The sequence below is a fragment of the Phlebotomus papatasi genome, chromosome 1, assembly GCF_024763615.1.
Source record: "Phlebotomus papatasi isolate M1 chromosome 1, Ppap_2.1, whole genome shotgun sequence".
Lineage (NCBI taxonomy): Eukaryota > Metazoa > Arthropoda > Insecta > Diptera > Psychodidae > Phlebotomus > Phlebotomus papatasi.
In genome coordinates this window covers 65,461,302-65,481,790 of record NC_077222.1, presented here as the reverse complement: position 1 = coordinate 65,481,790, position 20,489 = coordinate 65,461,302, and the positions used below count along the sequence as shown (strand labels likewise).

The window sequence follows — 20,489 nt, the reverse complement described above, 5'->3', positions numbered from 1 at the left end:
GGAGGGTTTTATTGCAAAAATTTCAATTAGCTGGTCAGGAGATTAGTGTCGTGATTTCCACAATTTACGACCCCTCAGCACTTTTTGGGCACTAAATTGACGAAATGAGAAGCCCAAATTGAAGTGGGAGCTTATCCTTTTGGGGAATATAAGTGAATAATGAATGTATGAGTGAGTGACAAATTAAATGGGTAGTCACGTGTGATTTTTTTTATCCTAAAATGGTTAAATTCAAAGATATGGATTTTCAATTAATAAGCTTTTTTCTCGCAGATGCTGAATATAGTGAAAAATTTTCACCTTTCTATCAGACATTCAATAGCCAATGACGGAGCGGTTTTCTTTTCTATAAGCGTTCGGAGAAAAGGTTTCTCGGAAAAGTCAGTGGGTTATGAATGAGAGAATTCATTGGTTGATGGTGTAAATGCGGAATAGTTTCCGGATATTGTGAAAAGAAAACCATTTGTAGTGTGTTGATGGATATTTTGAGCGAGGAAAATATCCTAAATTGAAAATATTGTAAGTTCTTCTTGAATTTCATGCCAAATGGGTGAGATACCCAAATAACAAAGAAAAGCTATTTTATAGTAATCCCTTCATTTTACTTAGAGCACTTCTTTCATAGTAACTTCTGCATTTTATATGATCATATTTATTAAGAAATACTGGAATTACGTACAACAATTTTAAACTATTCTAATAAGTACATAAGTTATAACTATTCTGATAAGTTCATATAATAAATATACCAAGTTATTCAACTTTTCAATAATTTAATAAGCTTTAATGAATCGTTATAGGTATTCACAAACCATGCTACATTCTCGTAAGCATTCTTTAATTCTTTTATCTTTCCAAATGACAACATTAATTTCCGCTGATATAACGTATTCCTTTTATACCAAATGGTATATTTCCATTTCCTATATTAATTTTTCAGTATATTTTCAGATATACCACGGATTTTCGTGGCACAGTTACATTAGTCATCTTTTTGTTTCTATTCTACTGAAGTATCAATTATGCAAGAACAAACGTTGAAAAACTTGAAAAGAATGGAATACTAAAATTCAACATACCCAAGTCTCTATACCGCAATTGAAAATTTTCTCACTAATGTACAAGATATTTTATTGAAAATGGACAAGTATTTTTGAATGCAGACTGATAGACTGTGAGACTCATACTATGATACATTCTGATATAAGAATTACTGCTTGAATATTTAGATAGTAAATAGGTGTCCTAAGTCCATGACCATAATTGTGATCAGCTGATGAAAATTAAAAAAAAAATGAATAAAGGTTTGCTTTTGTAACGGAACTTCTTTGAAGGATTATCAATGAAAATTGCGACAGGAAATGCAATTAACATGATCATGTTAAGAAATGGTCAATAAACTACTATTATTGAAGTGAGAAACTTTGTCAAATAATTTTTAAAATATCCACTGGTACTGGAGATCTCGTGAAACGGTGGATAAGAGTTAAGAGTGCCAATCAGCTTTTTTATCTCTTAGATGTGTGGCTCTACTCTTGCACTTGTGTAAGCCCTATTATGGCTTACATAAATAGTAAAAAATTTATAGAGGGGTACTGGAAAACTGAAGCTGCCACCCATTTTCACTTCCTGAGAGAGAACCATCCACGACGTCTGATGCTCACTCACTGAAGACTGAGGCCAGTTACATGACAATATAAGCCCCAAAGCAACCTTTCAGCACTCATAAGAATATTAAGGTTTGGGCTTGTCAAAGAAATAAAGGATTAGAATTGGTGGGATATGGCCGTCGACTGGGTTGACATATGTCGAGTACGTTCTACAGTTGAATATGTCGAGTTCCGCATGGTGCAAAGAACTGCATCTTACTCAACTGTCAGTCAGGTTTTAACCCTTTAAGTACGAGACGCTTTTACTGACCGAAAATCAAAAATAAAAATGAAACCGATGAATAAAATTAAAGAAACGCTTTACATCTAAGCTTGGGAAATCCAAAAGAATGTAATTCGGAGTAATTTTCTACTTCTATGGACGATTCAGTCAAAAATAGCGCAAAAATTTAAATAATTTTTCTGACAATACCAATGAATGATGATTTTCACTCTAATAAAAAGCTAGTGATAAGCCTAGATCGGCTTATTGTAGGTGAAAATCTTAACGTGAGATAACTCGGAATACATGCAAATTCGATTTAGAGCTGAAGTTGGAGGACGCCATTCAGTTATCTCAAATAGCAATTTGGAGTAAGATTACCGTTGGATGTATGTATTCTGGATTCCAAAATCGGGTCCTATGACGGTCGTCAGAGAGTCGAATGACGAAAAGTGGGGAATAATATGACGGTAATTTCGGGAGTCATTTGGCGTCATAATAACTCTAAAATTACTCGCTCACGACTAAAATATGACGCCGACCTCCAGTAACTTCCAGTGTCCCTATAAAAAATCTTCCCCTCACTTGGGTATATCTGAGGAGAAATTTCACTTATCAAATGGTAAATAGAACTATTCAATGTTGTAAATTTACAAAGTAATTGATATTTTCGCGTGTTTTCTCAACAATATTATAGTGTGCATTGGGGGGAAAGGCTCTTCCGGTAGAGATGTGTGTTGTGATTTGAAAAAGTACAGTGCTGACAGGAGTTAAGTGAAAATTAGGCAATTTTTTGCATGATAAACACACGAAATTTTTTTTTGGAAAAAGAAATTTTGTGGTTCAGGAGTTTGCTCCAGTCTCTAGAGTGTCCTGATATTAAAATTTTGCGTCGAAAAGACCTATTTAGTGAAAATTTTGAAAGATTTTTTTTGTCTTGTTGTTATTTAGTTGGAAAATTTTCGATATGTCGAATGGCTCATTCAGCAATAGTCGAACGGCAAAAATCTTCGCAAATGTGGATAGTGAATTAGGGAAAAAATAAGGAAATTTAGATAGAATGTATTAGACAACGATAGAAAATATGAAGTATTGTTGAGAAGATAATGTCAGTGGTAATACAATACATAGTTGTGAAGTACACTTAACGTCTTCATTCAAAGTTCATACGTCGATTTGGTACTTACGCGGTAGAGAAGGACGTCAAATGCATTGTTTTTGGAGCATCAGTTTTTGAACGGAAAAAGACCGTCGTTTGGAGTCGCTTTTGTTACTGCATGGCAGAGTAAACTTTAGAACCGTAAAATAACGATAATATTACTAATTCAATCTTGAGTAATGCCGTGACCAAAATACGACGGGAATATGACTAATTTTTAAGATTCCAATTAGGAGTAATCTTTTTACCATTTCTTGTACACCAAAAACCAGTCATTTTTGAGTCAGAGTAATTTTTTGTGGATTGGGATATTAAATCAAATTCGTGAAATTATGTAAATTTTGTATTTATACCGTTTAGATGAAAATATAAAGGATTAGGATAGATTGATAGAAAAGTGATATGTGAGTGAAATATGGACCAGAATGTTCTCTATAATTTTGCCAAAGAACTTGACCTCATCGATTACTCAGAAGCCGAGATAATCGAGGTTGTTTGTTTCTGAACTCGTTTTTTCAACCAAAGCGCTCCAAGTAAAAGTATTCAATTGATGAACTTCAGCTATATCAAAGAATTGTTGTATTTTATGAGACTGTTCATTTAATGCCCTATTATAAGTCCTGCAAGTAACTACAAGTTGATATCTCTCTTAGTTTAGAACATATTAAGGTCCAAAAAGCGGCCGGACGGACAGGAACGGTTTTTAGCCATCCATATATTCGTGATCAGAAAGTGGCCAAACACATTCTGACAAAATTTGGGACCAATCGGAGGACATGAGGTTTTGCTAGGATTATAGTAGGTGAGATTGTTAAGAATCTCACCTAATATAATATATAGTCAGTAGTTTCTACTCTTAAATAGTTTTTGCTTAAAAAAATTTGGAAATATAAGATAAAATAATAAGAATAATTTATTAGTGCGGTCATTTGAAAATTCGTCACCTTTGAGCTTAAATATTTACTATATCGTCAGTTGTATTAGCAATTGTCGTAACTTTATCTTTACCTCATCAGGATTTTTTTTACCAATATGGGACCATACGTACTAATAGAAGAATTGCTGATGAAGTGCCCGTCAAATCATTATTCTACCTGCCGATTTTACTCTGAGGTTTTTTTGAATTTTAACGGTATATTCCAGTGTATTCAGAGAAAATCTGTAGATTTTCTGCTGAATTTCTGCTAGAAAATCTGTAGATTTTCGGCAGAATTTCTGCAGAAAATCTACAGATTTTCGGTAGAATTTCTGCCGAGAAAATCGGCATAGTGTCCATTACTTCACAAAAATATTGTTGATTTATGTAGAAACTGTAGGAGTTATAAAGAAAATGGTATGCTCTGCTTAACAAGCATTACCGATTAAACATTTTAAATAAGTAAAAAGATGCGAGCAAAAATACTAATTTTTTAAAAATCGCCCATGGAATGATACAAAAACACGAAATTTAGGTCGATACTCTGCTTAAAGTTTTCACTTCACTTTTCTCTACTTGTAACACGGCGTCGCAGAATTCTTTATTTTATATAAACACCGTGATATCACAAAAAATAACTCTATTGAATTTTGCAAACTTCAGTGAAAAATTTTTCCATCTCTTCTGACACATCTTGTCTGGAAAGTCTGGAATGTAGAAAAAATCTACAGAAAATCGGCAGAATATCTACAGAAATTCGTCAGAGATTCGTCAGAAAATCTGCCGAAATATTCTGACGAATTTTGTCCCAAGCCCAAATAAAATTCGTAAGAATATCTACAGAATTATCTGCAGATATTCTGTAGAGGTGTAGATTTTCTCTACAGAAATCTTAAAGATATCTGCAGATATTATTTGACGGGTGATGAGGAAGTTATGACAATTGCTGATCTAACTGACAACATAGAAAATAACTGGATATTTGCAGAAAAAGGTCTTGAATCCTACAACCTTGTGCTTTTCGATTATGTATAGAAACATTAGAAAAGAATAATTTAAAATAGTCAGGAAAAAATATTTTCTGTATCTATCACAATGATCCAATCGTCCTTAAAGAGTTAAGAATGAATGGTTCTATATTATTTTACTTGGAGATATCTATGGATGGACGATATGGGGAAGAAAATGTTTCTTGGGATTGCATGATATTTTGATTGTGTTAGCTGCACAATGTAATTTATTGATTTACTTCGAGGTATCCAATAAAATTTGAATTTTCTTTAAATGAGTGAATAAACAACGTCTCCACCTCCGGCAGCTTGACAGTCACACGGCAGCCAGTGTTGAATTTTCCACTGGAAGTGTGTTTTGAGCACAAAAAGCACCCCCATTGGTGAGAGTGTAAATTTCGCCAGGTGGTGTTTGACGGTGGAGTTGCAAGGGAAGAATGGTAAATTGGGTGGATGAAAGCAATTAATTTGCAACAATGTTGGACACAATTGTCAAGCTATCAGCGTCCACCCGTTCTGGGACTCCCACCCTAGAAGCTGGAAGGAGGAGGATGGGGTTAGTATGGAGGGCAAAGTTGAGAAAAGTGACACAAGTTCTGCAAAATGTACATTTTGTAGTTCACGAAGGAACTTTGCTGGTTGTTTCGCCACTTTTTTTTTGGTATATTTCAAATGTAATTTAGCGCAATGTCTTGCACAATGGAATTTGACGGTCGTAGTCAATCAGGGAAATTGGTGTAACATTGAAAACCATGTGGCTCATGGGTTGTTAGTAAATTTTCTCACAGTGATTCACCTTGGGGCCAAGTGAAAATAGTTTCCCGCCAAAGTTTTTTTTTTGCCTGAATACGCCTCAGGTTAGGATATGGGTTGTGTGTATGGTGAGAGATACATCGTAGTCACTTGTACAATTAATTTACTTCCATTCCTCTGTGGAATCCATCAACAATCCTCAATAAAGCTTCACGATAAAATGAGCAAATGTTAGATGGTGTTTGCGGGTGAAAATTTTAGCAAATGGCTCAACGGCCAAACTATTTCTCTGCGTGCGCGCAATCACATGGAAAAGTTTTTGTGTAAATGTTATTTAACAAAATACTGTACATAGAAACCGACAGGCAGTTAGAAAAACAAATCAACGATGAAACTTTTCGAAAGCATTCAAAGATTTTAGGAGTTATACAGAATTGTAGTTGATGTATAATTTATACACAATACAGAAGGTATATGAATGGTGGCTATATGATAGCAAAACACATGGGAAAAGGTGGGAAAATTGAAATTCCCGCGTTTCACCTCACTCTGTTGTGTATTATGCCTTTTCTTCGACGCCTTCGTGCTCCTGAGACCGGGCGTATGGTAACATGGGAATGGGTATCCTGAGGAGGATGCCTTGGTTTGAAGGGGATGTGGGAACTGTGGTGGAATATCAGAAGTTGCGACACGTGAAAAAGATTCCCTCTTACTAACCATGGAGTACTTTTGCTGCCAGGATGAAAATTGTAATTGATTTTGAAAGTTTTTTTTTTCTCTGAACAGCATTTGCAAGAATTGCAATTCACTGTGAGAAAACTTATCAATGACTAATTTTAATATTAAACTATGAACTAGGGCATTGAAATGAAAAACATTGACTTGAGGTGCTTTAGTTTCTAGCAAATACTACCCCAAACATCTGACATTTCTTTGAAATCTATAAACCAAGTTTTTATTAAGCCTATAAGTGTTCAACTTCTCGACATTGCACTATTTAAGACAGTTAGTCGAAATACTTAGCACAATTTTATTAATGCAGAAACTTTAATGTAAATATACGAGTATTAAAGATTGGTATGATGAATAGCTCATTGTGCTGGAACAGATCCAGAAATTAAGAACAGCAATGTATGCCTTGCTAGCACACTTTAAATGTAAATTTCCTTTCGCCCATTGCAGCAACTAATTGCTGTGAAAAATCCTTTCAAATTACTAAGAGAAAAACCGAAGAGTTAAAACGACTCTACAGCCGAGTTAAATCAACTCGATGGATATCGACGTGACTATTAATATTTTCCGTTGTGAAATTTAGGAAGTAAGGATTAAACTTACTCTTTTTTTCACTAGACAGCTTTTAGGGGAAAGGCTCTTAATATTTATCCAGTTTCTTATTTTGGACACTTTGAGGACCAAATTGGGCATTAAAAATAAATTGATTAAAATTACAGATTTTTAATCCAATATTTGATGAATAATGAATTCTATCGAAATATTTGTTCTTTTTGGAAGATTTTAATACTAAATACGTTAAATTTTGAATATGATTTGAATTGAAATTGCTTTGTTAAAAATTCAGTGTGAGCATTTGCTTACGAGAAATATGACAGAACTTTATGTTTACTTCAGTCTTATTTAGCTGTGGTGAAGTACTAACAATGTTTCTTCGCTTTTTTTGAGTGATATTATTGAATATTCATTGAATATTGTGTTGATTCACGTTAGTGGTGATTTATACATTTGACCTGAAGTGAGATTTGCCTTGTGAATTACGTTTTTCGTGTGAAAAATGGGAAATTTTTTAAGACATTCACCAGTGAGGTGATGGTTCTTATTTTGTACAGGTGTTTTTCTCACGAAATTTCGTGAAGTTTTAGCTTTTGTGATGACTAGGTTGGACAAATGTCTGGAGAAACAAAGAAGCATCATCTCTACGAAAGAGATGTAGCGAGAAAAGCCTTGAAAGGCTCCCGGAAAGGCCATGGAATGAGCCAATCCGCACGTACTTTCAGTACCGAAGTCAACTCACTTTAATGAATGATATGGAAAGTTTCCGGGCTTCTTGTGACATTCTACATTTCCCTTACATGAACAGGAAGAGGACTTGGAAGGATTGGTTCATGAAATGAAGAACAATGGGCATCCTGTTGAGGCGGATTATCTGTCCAAATTTACAGCCAAGTTGTCCAAAATAAGAGCCAATTTCACTTCTACATATCAATTCATTTTTAAACGTATTAAGCCTAATTTTAGTAAAAACAAAGACTATAAACCCTTGTCAAGGTTCTAAACAACCCTTCTGAAAAGAGAGTAACAAAAAATGTCAATTAGTATTGAAAATATCGCACTTCAAACTTGGGACATCGATGCTTATAAGCAGACTGAGCAAAATTATGAGTCTTTACCCTAACTAAGACTAAAACTGAACGATTTCTTTTTTTTCGATTTCATATCGACTGAAATGTATAGGGGAAACTGGGGCACCACCGAACATGGGGTAGCACCGAACAGTGATTTTTGTATCTAAACTACTTGGACTAAATATGACAAACATTTCTTCTATGGACAACGATCCCTACTGTAATCTATCAATTTATACAAGTCTCGTCCTCTGAAGTCTAATATCTAATTAAAAAATCTCAGTGTTCCGTACTACCCTATGTTCGGTGGTACCCCTGTTTTCCCTATTTCAGTGTTTTCAATTAAAAAATAGGGGAGACTGGGGCACATGTAACCATTTTCGATAGATGCGAATTTGAGGTGATTTTCCAAGGACACCGTGATTTTTTGGAAAATATTTCTTAGCTCATGTTTTACCCTTGGGTATAGGCAATACATCGAAGGTAATGCGGATGCTGGAAAACAATTGAGTTTTCCATAAAAATAAAATTTGTGTCACCGTGCATTTTTCTCTTTTCACAAAATACCTGGGGTAGAAGTAACCACTTTCTGGGGAGGATGTTAACACCTTTTTTCCCACCCTTGAAATTAACTTTGCACCACTCTCGATTATTTTAATTACTTCAGAGATGTATAAAGACTGTATATTTTTCAAAAAATCACGACACTTTTTACAAAGAATAATTAAAATAGCAAAAAAACTAAAAGCATGCATATCAAAGACATTTTTCAATGGATTTTCTCCATATTTTGATATCATGTAACTTTTTATTGAACACAGCACCACCAATTTTTTTCGTAATCTATGAATTATAGATATTTCGCATGAAGGTCAATTTCCCGCTCTTTTACCTACTCATTTTGTGAAATTGAAATTGCCTGTTTACATCTACCCCAAATGCTGTTTTCTGACCAATTATTAATTCTTTTGAAATAATGAGAATCTCAATTTGTCTAGTAAATCCATAAATATAATCCTAAAAGATGTAGGAAAGAACTGGTATTGCTACATTTCGATTATTTTACACAGTTTTTAATTTCCAGGTGGAAATCCAAATGACCAAAATAATCGAAATATCAACATTTTCGGGAAAAATGATTTTTATTTTTAAAATATTAGGATTATATTGACCAATTCATCTGTGGACATACATCCCCATTGTATCTATGAATGCTTATGGGTTTTATCCTCTGGAGTCTTAAAATTAATGAAAAAATCACAGTGTTTACAACTACCCCAGTTTACTACTGCCCCAGTTCCCCCTATACTTCAACCGAGATGATTTTCCTTTGACAAAATTCATATGAAACATTAAATTGAACCCAAGAAGCGCTTTTATCTTAATATTGTTGTGGATGGGACTTCCGGGAAGGCAGCTGATCGCGGAAAAGGGGCTCGACGATGAATTCTGGAGGGAATCTGTCCCCTTTGACAGATGAACCAATGACAACACAACCTTTTGTTTACTTCTGGGTTTTATTAAATTTCCACTAGGGGCGCTATCAGCGCAAATGTACAAAGTCGATAATGCAGGCAAAATACAAGGTTATGTCTTCAAGAGGCAAATGTCAAGAGTTGTTTTGGTTTTGTGGTGATGTGGTAGTGATCGCGACTGTGGACTTTCCTGGACTATCAGAGGGTTTTGGTGAGTATTTCCTTTTCCGCCTGCTTCACCCAGGCCTGATCTCCTTTGTCTAACAACAGCTGGAGGGTATACAGCGGTGTGACAAGCCAACAGCTGGAGCAGGAAGATCCTTCTTGGCGTAGAGGGCAGGGTGGTTAGGCAACTCTCTCAAAGGCCCCCGTGGGGGTGGGTTTATCCCAGCACAGCCAATGCCTTCTGTCTCAAGGCCAGAGGCTTCTACGAGCTGCTTCCGGTGATGGTGTCGCGGCTTAGCTCGTGTCAGCAGCCTACTTGGGGCCGAGGTTACTCCCGGACGAAATGAGGGTGGCCAAAATGCAGGTGAACACCAGTATAGGGTGTCTTGGGTGCAACACAACCTCTACGTGGCAACAGACTTCACGGAGATGCTGCCCCAGACCAGAGGGTTCACCAGGGCACGTAATCCCTCACGCAACGTCTGCAGGGAGATCAGGCTTCTGGCTTTTCCAGACTACACTCTCAGGGAGTCCGGATCTTTCACCGCACGGGGTCGCCCGAGAAAAGGGAAATCACTGCTGGAGTTCGATCCTCGAGCACCGCAAAACCCACAAGGGAAGGAAAGGTAAGTACGGTGTGTGAGAGGAAGGGAAATTTTAGCGCACTAGGAGCTATTCAGGATGCTAGTTCCACCAGCGATCCTGAATTCTTCCAGCCAGTGCAAGATTAAGGGATCTCGGCCACCAGGAGCTATTTAGAGCGCTAGTCTCAGCCCGCGCTTCTAAATGCTTCTGACCAGGGCAATACAGAGGGACTCTCAAGTGCTACCGGGAGCTATTTAGAGCGCTAGATTAACCCGCGCCTCTGAATGCTCTATCCAGCAACAGTAGAGGTGACAGGAATGGCCACTGAGAGCTATAAGGAGCGTGGCTTTTATGCTACGCTGCGGTATGCTACCTGATCAGTGGAAGAGTGGGAAGGAGACGACTTACTACTTATTTCTCTCTCTTTCTCTCTCTTTAGGTCACACACATACACTAAATCACCAGAGTTGGCTTTAAGAGTGTGCCAAAGGAATTGATTACATTGTCAAAACCAACTACTAGGTCATTGCCCGATATTTCTGGTGTTCGCCTGAAGTATACGGGGATTTTTACAAAAAGGCATTTTTCGCCCCTATAACACTCATAGGGTGCCGAATCCCACCCCAAAAGGATTCGACACAACACTGCCCTCCTCCTAGTTCTGGCCGTCCCGGCCAGCATTAACACCCCGGTAAGGAGCTAAACGGTTCACGTGAGCAATGCGGGAGCGGCCTCTAGCCTTCTTCCGGATACGATATGCCACCTCACTTATCTTCTCGGACACCAAATAGGGCCCACCCCAGTCACTCTGTAACTTGGGAGACCTTCCCACCTTCCTAGTGGGTTTGTACCACCAAAAAGGCTGCCCTGGTGCAAAGGTCGAGAGATGCCGAGTGTGGTCATAGCAGTCCTTGGCCACTCGAGGAAAAAATTGCAAGCGTTCTCGCCCCTCCCGGTGCATTTCGTTCATTGTCCGACGTAGGTTTTCTACGACAGGGAGATCAGGTCTATCCTTAGGCGGCTTTCCGCACTCCATTGGGAATTTCCTGGGTGGATGCTTAATGGGAGCGTTATCTCCTGTGTCTATCGGGTGCTCCACTAACTGAGTGCGCCCAATACCCCGTGGTACTTTGGAGAAAACTTCCGATTGCTTCCTCGGCAGCACCTTCTCCATCTCGGCTCGAGTCTCACTGCGGGGAGCTAGGACGACAGCCTCACTAGCACATAACCGCACCATCCCTTCCTCACCAATAGTCCTCTCCATAACCTTCTCAGAGAAAGTTAATTTCATTGATTCGGCACCACCCTCTAGAGTTTCAAAAACCCTTTCATCCCTGTGTGGTTGAGAGGGCAAACGCCCAGTCCGAACCGGAGTCACCCAGATCTCGGATTCAGCAGGTAAGGCATTAGGGGTTCCCTGAGGGGCGATGACCTCATCATGGGTCGCAGGTAGTGGGTCAGAGGCCAAAAACCCCAGACGGCTGGATTCCAAGGTAGCACGACCTCCCTCCAAAATCTGAGCGATGCTCGGGAAATTTTCGGCTGCCGCACGCCCACTAGGAGCTTCAGTCGAACATAGCTCAGGTGATACCTGAAAAGAGGCCTCTTCCGGCGGTACTTGCCCAGCCGGTAGAGGGGCATCTCCGGATAGTCTTCCGGTCATTTGAAACGTCCAAAAACAGATTTGCTGTCTCAATTCCATTATTTCCCTGTCCGTGCGCTCATTGCGCTGCCTCTGTAACTCCTCATTTCTCCTTTGCAGGTCCAAGATTCTAGTCAAAGTGGAGCTTTGACGGGCTTCAGAATTTTCCCGCAGGGTGCGAAATTCTTGCAGAAACCCATCGTACCTCTCCATCCTGTCCGTGAGCCACTCCTTCAATCCGTCCAATATCTGGCTGGTCTCAGCTGTCTCCATACTCGCAAGTGGTCAGGCAAATCCCACTTCTGACACCAGTGTTGTGGATGGGACTTCCGGGAAGGCAGCTGATCGCGGAAAAGGGGCTCGACGATGAATTCTGGAGGGAATCTGTCCCCTTTGACAGATGAACCAATGACAACACAACCTTTTGTTTACTTCTGGGTTTTATTAAATTTCCACTAGGGGCGCTATCAGCGCAAATGTACAAAGTCGATAATGCAGGCAAAATACAAGGTTATGTCTTCAAGAGGCAAATGTCAAGAGTTGTTTTGGTTTTGTGGTGATGTGGTAGTGATCGCGACTGTGGACTTTCCTGGACTATCAGAGGGTTTTGGTGAGTATTTCCTTTTCCGCCTGCTTCACCCAGGCCTGATCTCCTTTGTCTAACAACAGCTGGAGGGTATACAGCGGTGTGACAAGCCAACAGCTGGAGCAGGAAGATCCTTCTTGGCGTAGAGGGCAGGGTGGTTAGGCAACTCTCTCAAAGGCCCCCGTGGGGGTGGGTTTATCCCAGCACAGCCAATGCCTTCTGTCTCAAGGCCAGAGGCTTCTACGAGCTGCTTCCGGTGATGGTGTCGCGGCTTAGCTCGTGTCAGCAGCCTACTTGGGGCCGAGGTTACTCCCGGACGAAATGAGGGTGGCCAAAATGCAGGTGAACACCAGTATAGGGTGTCTTGGGTGCAACACAACCTCTACGTGGCAACAGACTTCACGGAGATGCTGCCCCAGACCAGAGGGTTCACCAGGGCACGTAATCCCTCACGCAACGTCTGCAGGGAGATCAGGCTTCTGGCTTTTCCAGACTACACTCTCAGGGAGTCCGGATCTTTCACCGCACGGGGTCGCCCGAGAAAAGGGAAATCACTGCTGGAGTTCGATCCTCGAGCACCGCAAAACCCACAAGGGAAGGAAAGGTAAGTACGGTGTGTGAGAGGAAGGGAAATTTTAGCGCACTAGGAGCTATTCAGGATGCTAGTTCCACCAGCGATCCTGAATTCTTCCAGCCAGTGCAAGATTAAGGGATCTCGGCCACCAGGAGCTATTTAGAGCGCTAGTCTCAGCCCGCGCTTCTAAATGCTTCTGACCAGGGCAATACAGAGGGACTCTCAAGTGCTACCGGGAGCTATTTAGAGCGCTAGATTAACCCGCGCCTCTGAATGCTCTATCCAGCAACAGTAGAGGTGACAGGAATGGCCACTGAGAGCTATAAGGAGCGTGGCTTTTATGCTACGCTGCGGTATGCTACCTGATCAGTGGAAGAGTGGGAAGGAGACGACTTACTACTTATTTCTCTCTCTTTCTCTCTCTTTAGGTCACACACATACACTAAATCACCAGAGTTGGCTTTAAGAGTGTGCCAAAGGAATTGATTACATTGTCAAAACCAACTACTAGGTCATTGCCCGATATTTCTGGTGTTCGCCTGAAGTATACGGGGATTTTACAAAAAGGCATTTTTCGCCCCTATAACACTCATAGGGTGCCGAATCCCACCCCAAAAGGATTCGACACAACAATATATTTAGTATTGTAGATTTTTTAAGACGTTATAGAATTAATTAAATTTTTTTATTATTTGATTTTTTTTTAAATAGTCCAATTTTCTTTACGACTGACTAATTAAAAACTAATAAAATTTAAAATTGTTTTCACTGTAGGGTAAAGTGATACAAGTTGGACATAGTGTTGCAAGTTGGACAATTCGCCTGTACAAGTTGGACATGGCTTTTTTCTTGATAAATACAGTACAAAATTTGTTTTTAAGCACAAGGAACCAAATTAAAAAACTAAAGCATTAAAAATATACAAATAAAAATGAAGTACTAAATTTATTAAGAAAAAAAGCCCTGTCCAACTTGTAGCATTTGTCCAATTTGTACCACTCTAACCTATATTCAAAATTGATGGTTCAAATTTCAAACAAACCATTATTCTATTAATTTTCTTGACATAAATTCAGTAAGATAATACAAAAAGCTTTGTCGTATCAAATATTGTTTTGTTATTCTAATTTCCCTAGGTTATATAGAGGAATGTAGGCATGGTTCGCACAGAGTGAACCTTCAAACGATGCGAATTTTCTCTTTGTTTGCAAAGAGCTGACTTACCATTTCTCATCTCGTTTCATGAGTTTAATAATTATCTATCTTATGGCTGAGAAATGACGAACTAGATCTTTGCAAATGAAGAGAAAATTTGCGGTGTTTGAAGGTTCACTCTGTGCGAACCATGACTACTTTCCCCTAAGCCAGGATTATCTAGGTAGTATTGAAGCTTCAACCGTAATAAAAGAACTTAACGAAATAATTGTCCTAAAAGACCATCCTGTGGAAAAGTCACACACATTTCACTAAGTATCTATTAGTATTTTATTGTTAACTAAAGTAGTCCCAAAAGGACAATCAGTCTTCCTTTTGTTTGCTTCACGCTATCCCTATAATAGTTTGTTCTATCTCTATAACTATTAGCAAAGAAAACAATGGAAGTAGTTTCAAGTATAACCACGTTTTCTTGCAGTGTCCTACATAAGATTTCTTCTCCATCAATTAGGCAGGAAGTCTTCACTTAACTTTGCTCCTTGGAATTTTTGTCAATTCTGCAGTAGGACCATTTTCATCCGGACTTCTTTTTTATTCAACATCCGTATTTATTTAAGTTTTGTCCAACTACCCATAATACATTCTAGTGGCATACGATGATATTGATTTACAATCATGCGGACAACTTTGTGGGTGACACAGCAAGAGTCTTTCCATCTTATGCTCAATTCCCCACCAAACCCCTCATTTATGCTATAGATGTATCCCTTTTATCCCGCAGTATTCTTCATTTAATACTAAGCCACTCTGTGCCTGCCTTTCACATGTGTATTAATTCTGCCATGGAGGGCTTTAGATGCAGAAGATGCACAAGAGTTTGGTATGACGCGTTCTCATCTATTTACAGCCGCCCAGCAGGGGAGCTTTGGGGCTTTGGTTCTGCGGGGGTAGGATGGAATTTGAGAAGGAGGCCAAGAAGCCTCCTCCAGATAGACGCCAAGTATGTGTCTTTTTATCCTATCTTATGTTTGGTCGCTATGGTTGGATAAAGTACTTTGATGACGCGCAATGATAATGCTGATGATCACATTGTGAGCAAAAGAAGAACAACAATTAGTCTATTGTGTTTCATTTGGGACTATAATAGGGATGGGGTGAAAATGTCAATGTGCACAAACTTTTAGTTTTAGCCATCAACATCTCAAATAGCACATCTAATATCCCATTAATTGCTAGAAAAATCACCATTCCTCCATGCCGGACATTTCCATCAATATTTGCTTTAAATTATGAAAGCCATTTCAACTGGTTAATTGCCTTTTTGCTACTCAACAGAATAACTCTTTTATGCTTTTAGCCATTTGGCTCTCGACTGATAGGAAAAAAGTATTAGTAAACATTAGATAGATGGCTAAGATGATGGGGAACAAAGCTAGTATTAAGTTTGTTTTTTTTATAGAAGCTGTGATTCTTTTATTTGTAGTACGGTTCAAGAGCCAACTCATAACAATTGGCAGTCGTATATCGGAAAATTTGAAGAACTTTAATCTTTACCACTCTCTATGGAATATTCTCAAACTATTTCAATTATTGAAGTCATAAAGAAGATAGTGTATAATTTAAAATATTTTCAAAAAAAAAAAACAATTTTTATGTTAAGCATGTCTATAAAAATTTCATTTATAGTAAAATCTGTAATAATATAAGTTCACTGTTGAGATATCTTTTCCAAGTCGGAAGTTATTACACACAAGTCTAGATGTGAAATATTTAAAAATAAAGAAAAATTAGAAATATGAAATTTGTAGAGAAGTTCTTAAGTAGATCTACAACAAAAAGCTAAATATAAAAAAATTATATGATGATCTAAAATAGTCAAAAATATCTTAAAAAATAAAATAAAATAAATCAATATGTATTTATTTAATATAAATAAAATGAATTAATATTTTCTAATAGAAGCTATAGCATACTATTCCAATTAATTACACTTTTCAAAAAGGAAAAAAAGAACAAAAAATATTTTAAAAATGTACGGTATGATTTTCAAGATTATGATTATTTGGAAATATCAAAATCGACAGACCGTTTTCATGATGATTTTCGGAATCCATAGATTTATTCTAAACATCTTTTCCATGAAATTGTAAACTGAGTGTGTAAGCTACCCTGTTGTTCGTTAGTTATTCTTTTATTCTAGCACAAAAAGATAGCGTTTACTAATCAGATATGGTAGATAAAGTCGATGAAGATTATTTTTAAGTGCTACAAAGAAAAGCTGAGGAACAGAAGGGTGGCAATCCACCCCTGCAGGGTCAAATCACCCGTACGGTACAGAAACCGATACTCCGCAAGTTTTAAATATTTGTGCCCTATAGACGTACTTACGACTTAAGGCGCGAGACGACTTAACGTTATTATAATAAAAATAATAATTTGATTAAATTCCCGTCAGTTTCCTAGTAAGGACAAAATCACATTGACAGTAATATGCTCACCGTATTTCGTTAATTTACACGCTTTCGTTACAATTATAACGCAAATTCTCAATTATCGTATTACGTTATCTCATACTCAGTGGCACTAGGTGAAAACATTATTAGATGAAAAAATAATACGAAAATACGATAGGGGAGACTGGGGCAAAAAGTCACAAAATGGATATTTTATTTTTTTACGGGCTACCCGAGCACCTCCAAAATTTCTAATTAGCACAGTTTTACAGGAAATTTCCCGCTCTACAACTCTGTGAAAGTCATTTTCTTCTATTTTGTAAGGAAGTATATTTATCGAGCCGTTTTTTAAAAAGGTAATTTTGTGATCATTCTCAAAAATGCTGAGGCAAATAGTATCAGGCATAAGATACTATCACATTTTGATTCGCTTTATTACGGGATTCCGTAAATTTAAGTAAAATACCTAGATTACATATTTTCATAGAAAATTTATTCTTCTACACCTTTGTAAAGCACCGTTTTCTCTATCTGAGCGAAAAAAGCGCATTTTAAATTATTTTACAAAAAACACACAAAAGACTGCAAATCGTTTGACCAATGCAAACAACAAGCGGCGACACATAGCATTGACGTTTCTTTTCACCGTGGGACATCAGAAATTGTTTCGGTTTTTGATACTTTTTGCTCCATAGCTTTTGTTACTTTTTACCCCAAGTGATCGTTTTAAATAAAAGGATTTCTGGAGAAGAGAATCTTTTTAAAATATCTGTTTTAGAATTTGCGGATTCGTATTCAAAGAATATCCAGATAATTGGGGAAATATTCACCAGTACATTAAATTTAAGATAAGTAGCTAATAATTGATATCTTCTCCACGGAAAATATTTCAAAAATAGGGCTAAAAATTTCGATATTTTTTATTTTCTAAATTCCTTGTTCAAATTCTAACAAACATACGACATTGAAGAAGACCTATGGAGGCTATCTATGGAAAAAATTTTAAGCCGCTATCTTATTTATCTTGGAAGATAATGAATTTTAAAATTTTCGATTTGTGACTTTTTGCCTCAGTCTCCCCTAAACTGTGAGCAAAAAACTGTACGATTAATTTTTCGTACAGTTTTTTCTGTTCACTGTTTATCGTATTTTCGTTTTATTTCTTTAATTTTCTTATATTATTTTCACCTAGAGCCACCGAGTATGAGATAAGGTAATACGGTAATTGAGAATTTGCGTCAGAATTTCAATGAAAATGCGAAAATTAAAGAAATACTGTGAGCATTCTACTGTCAATACGGTTTTTCTGCTTAATCCGAGAGACGGATTAGTCAGAAACTGATGGAAATGCAATTGATCATTATTTTGATTGTAATTAAGTTAAACCGTTTCTCGGTTTAAGTCGTAAGTGTGTCTGGCTTGTAACGATTTAAATATTGTGGCTTTTATTAGGCGTATGTGTCTCGGATCAAAAAGAAATGCTATGTTGTACGAGATGATCGGAATTGTCTAGGGTTAAATTTCTGACTATGCCAATCAATCGTCTAATTAAGTGATTTCCTGGTTAAGCTCGTAGCTTTGACCTTAGAAATAGTTTCAACATATTTTATTCAAATATGATATCGATTGGAGATGGTTCACTCAACCGTAGTATCACAGTAGCTGTGATAATGAAAAATGAAAGAATCATAGCTAAAATTATCTAAAAAAAAAAGATTTGAAAGTTTTGTGTTAGTGGAAATATAGTAAAATTTCATGTGCAGAATATGCGACAACAGTGGACCATTGAAGTGAGTAAAAAAAATTTTCGTCCATGAAGTGCTTGTTAGATTGCGCTATGCATTGAGAAGCTTTTCTTTTGCATTGGGAGATATTCTTTTGTGGCTTAAATCAATTTTTCCAACTTAATTGCTCTTACTCGTCTTCGTTGTTTGGATGCATTCAAGAGGATGACAATAATCGCGACTGGGTAGCACTTGTGGTGAATTGATTTTCGTTTAACAAGTATAGTTGCACAATTTCTTAATCACTTTACAGCCCGTTTTCGATATATACACATAGCAGAGAATAGCCGCAATATTGTATTCAGTACCGAGTGATGGAGTATTTTGTACTTTGGGTCGATTCTCTGCTACCCGTTTTTGCAGTATTGGCCTCACTATCTCTGCAGCACTCTGGGTATTTCTCATTCCAACATCAATCGGGATGGTGGATACTTTCACAAGACAGACACCGCCAAAGTGGACTCCAGTGAAATGAGGGACGACAGGATTCGGCTGCCTTCTGGAATTTCCAAGCGCACTTATTGTTTAAGTTGTTCACCTCACACTCCACTTCTTCACCCCAATTTTCTACATCCATTCCACCCTTGAGCATCACCCCAATAAATACATGACACTCCGGAGATGGTGTCCTAAGGAGCTTGGGGGCATTTCTTGTGAAAACCCAAAAAGGGGGAGAGTGGAGGATGGTTGAGGAGAGTATTTGGGTCCTTTGAATTGTGCAGAAAAGATTTAGGGGGTAAAGTGTGTTAAATGGCTTCGATGTATGTATGAGATGGCCTTTTGGAAAAGGATGGGATGTACAAGGGTACATTTATGGGGCTAGTTTCCACCAGACAAACCACAAGATACACATCACATGGTGAAACGATGCACTATATTCTCAACTCTGTGTTTATTTAGCAGACACACAACCAATTAAACCTACAATTTCCCCATTGTCGCACTTCTACTCATTCTAGTTTCAAGTGATTGGAGTGCTGTTTGTTCCTTTTGCTTCTTTTGGCGGAAGAAAAAGGACAATTCAGTGGGTGGATTTCAATTTTTCACCACACAATATACCAGATTTTTCCTTCCCCACCAACAATAGAGTGTGAGAAGAGATTTTTCTCTATTATCAAATCAATCTTATAAAAAGAGATTTTCTATCACAAAATCCTTGGGTTATCTAGAATGTACTTGGTCTTGTTGAGGATAATTTAAAAGTAGTCTAAAAAAGTAAAAAAAAACTAAATTTAAAGAGGCTAAGGGTAAGCTAAGAAAACCTGATGAAAAGTTTAATGTATAAACAAATCCTTCCTAAATGTTCTTCTGACTCAGTATTGTTTTTTAGTTGAGCTTTATTTTGTTGTTACATGTGCAAACTCAGCGATATATTTTGTGATAATACTGGGATTAGGTGGTAATTTTATTATTATTATTATTAAATTTTTAAGGCTTTGTTAATATCGCCTTTGGTTTTGTGTGCTCGCTGAATTCAGTGTGTTTCCTTTATTGTTTTTGTGCATAGGTGGTAATTTTAGAAAATAGGTGTTTTCACAAGAGTTGCAGGTAAATAAACGAGCTTTCCATTGAGACCAGATTTATTTAAATTTGCATTGTAACTGCAGTGCGACTCTAATAGCATCAGTGCGTTTGGTCCTTAAGGGGGAGTGGGGCACGTTTGAGTTGTGTCAGCTTTGAAGTTCGGATTTTTTCTCTAATTTTTAATGAAACTTGACCTTAAAATAATATAATTTAGCTCATCAACACAATTGCAAATCCAACTCACATCATTATATAGCTCAATTCCATTTAAAGATAGGAGAAAAAGCTCAATTTCAAAGCTGCCCCACTTCAGAGGTGCCCCACTTCCCCCTATATTGCTGCAGTTTTCTCTGTTAGGTTGCTGTAGTTACAGTTTAATTTAAGTAAAAGTTTCTTCAAGTTATATTTTATCAAGAGTGCCTATTTTTTTTAGATTCATACTACTGGAGTCGTAGTGTAGGGGGAAGTGGAGCGCA

The 20,489-nt window shown here is 37.6% G+C and overlaps 1 protein-coding gene and 2 long non-coding RNA genes across 4 annotated transcripts in view; 2 read left to right on the top strand and 1 right to left on the bottom strand.

The window, feature by feature from the left end:
* LOC129810063 (innexin shaking-B) overlaps nt 1–19,058 on the bottom strand; it is a 115,123-nt gene extending 96,065 nt beyond the window's left edge. The window contains exon 1 of one of the 2 annotated variants that reach the window (XM_055860321.1): nt 18,624–19,058. In XM_055860321.1, the coding sequence (XP_055716296.1) occupies nt 18,624–18,646 (23 nt within the window). In that variant the 5' untranslated portion in view covers nt 18,647–19,058. The remainder of the gene's footprint in view (nt 1–18,623) is intronic. The other variant, XM_055860329.1, reaches the window with a different exon arrangement.
* Nucleotides 9,692–12,197, top strand: LOC129810087 (uncharacterized). Its single transcript, XR_008752701.1, has 3 exons — nt 9,692–9,756; nt 9,816–10,336; nt 12,058–12,197. It is a non-coding gene; the product is annotated as an uncharacterized LOC129810087 (long non-coding RNA).
* Nucleotides 12,483–13,661, top strand: LOC129810093 (uncharacterized). Its single transcript, XR_008752702.1, has 3 exons — nt 12,483–12,547; nt 12,607–13,127; nt 13,526–13,661. It is a non-coding gene; the product is annotated as an uncharacterized LOC129810093 (long non-coding RNA).
* Nucleotides 19,059–20,489: the final 1,431 nt, after the last annotated feature.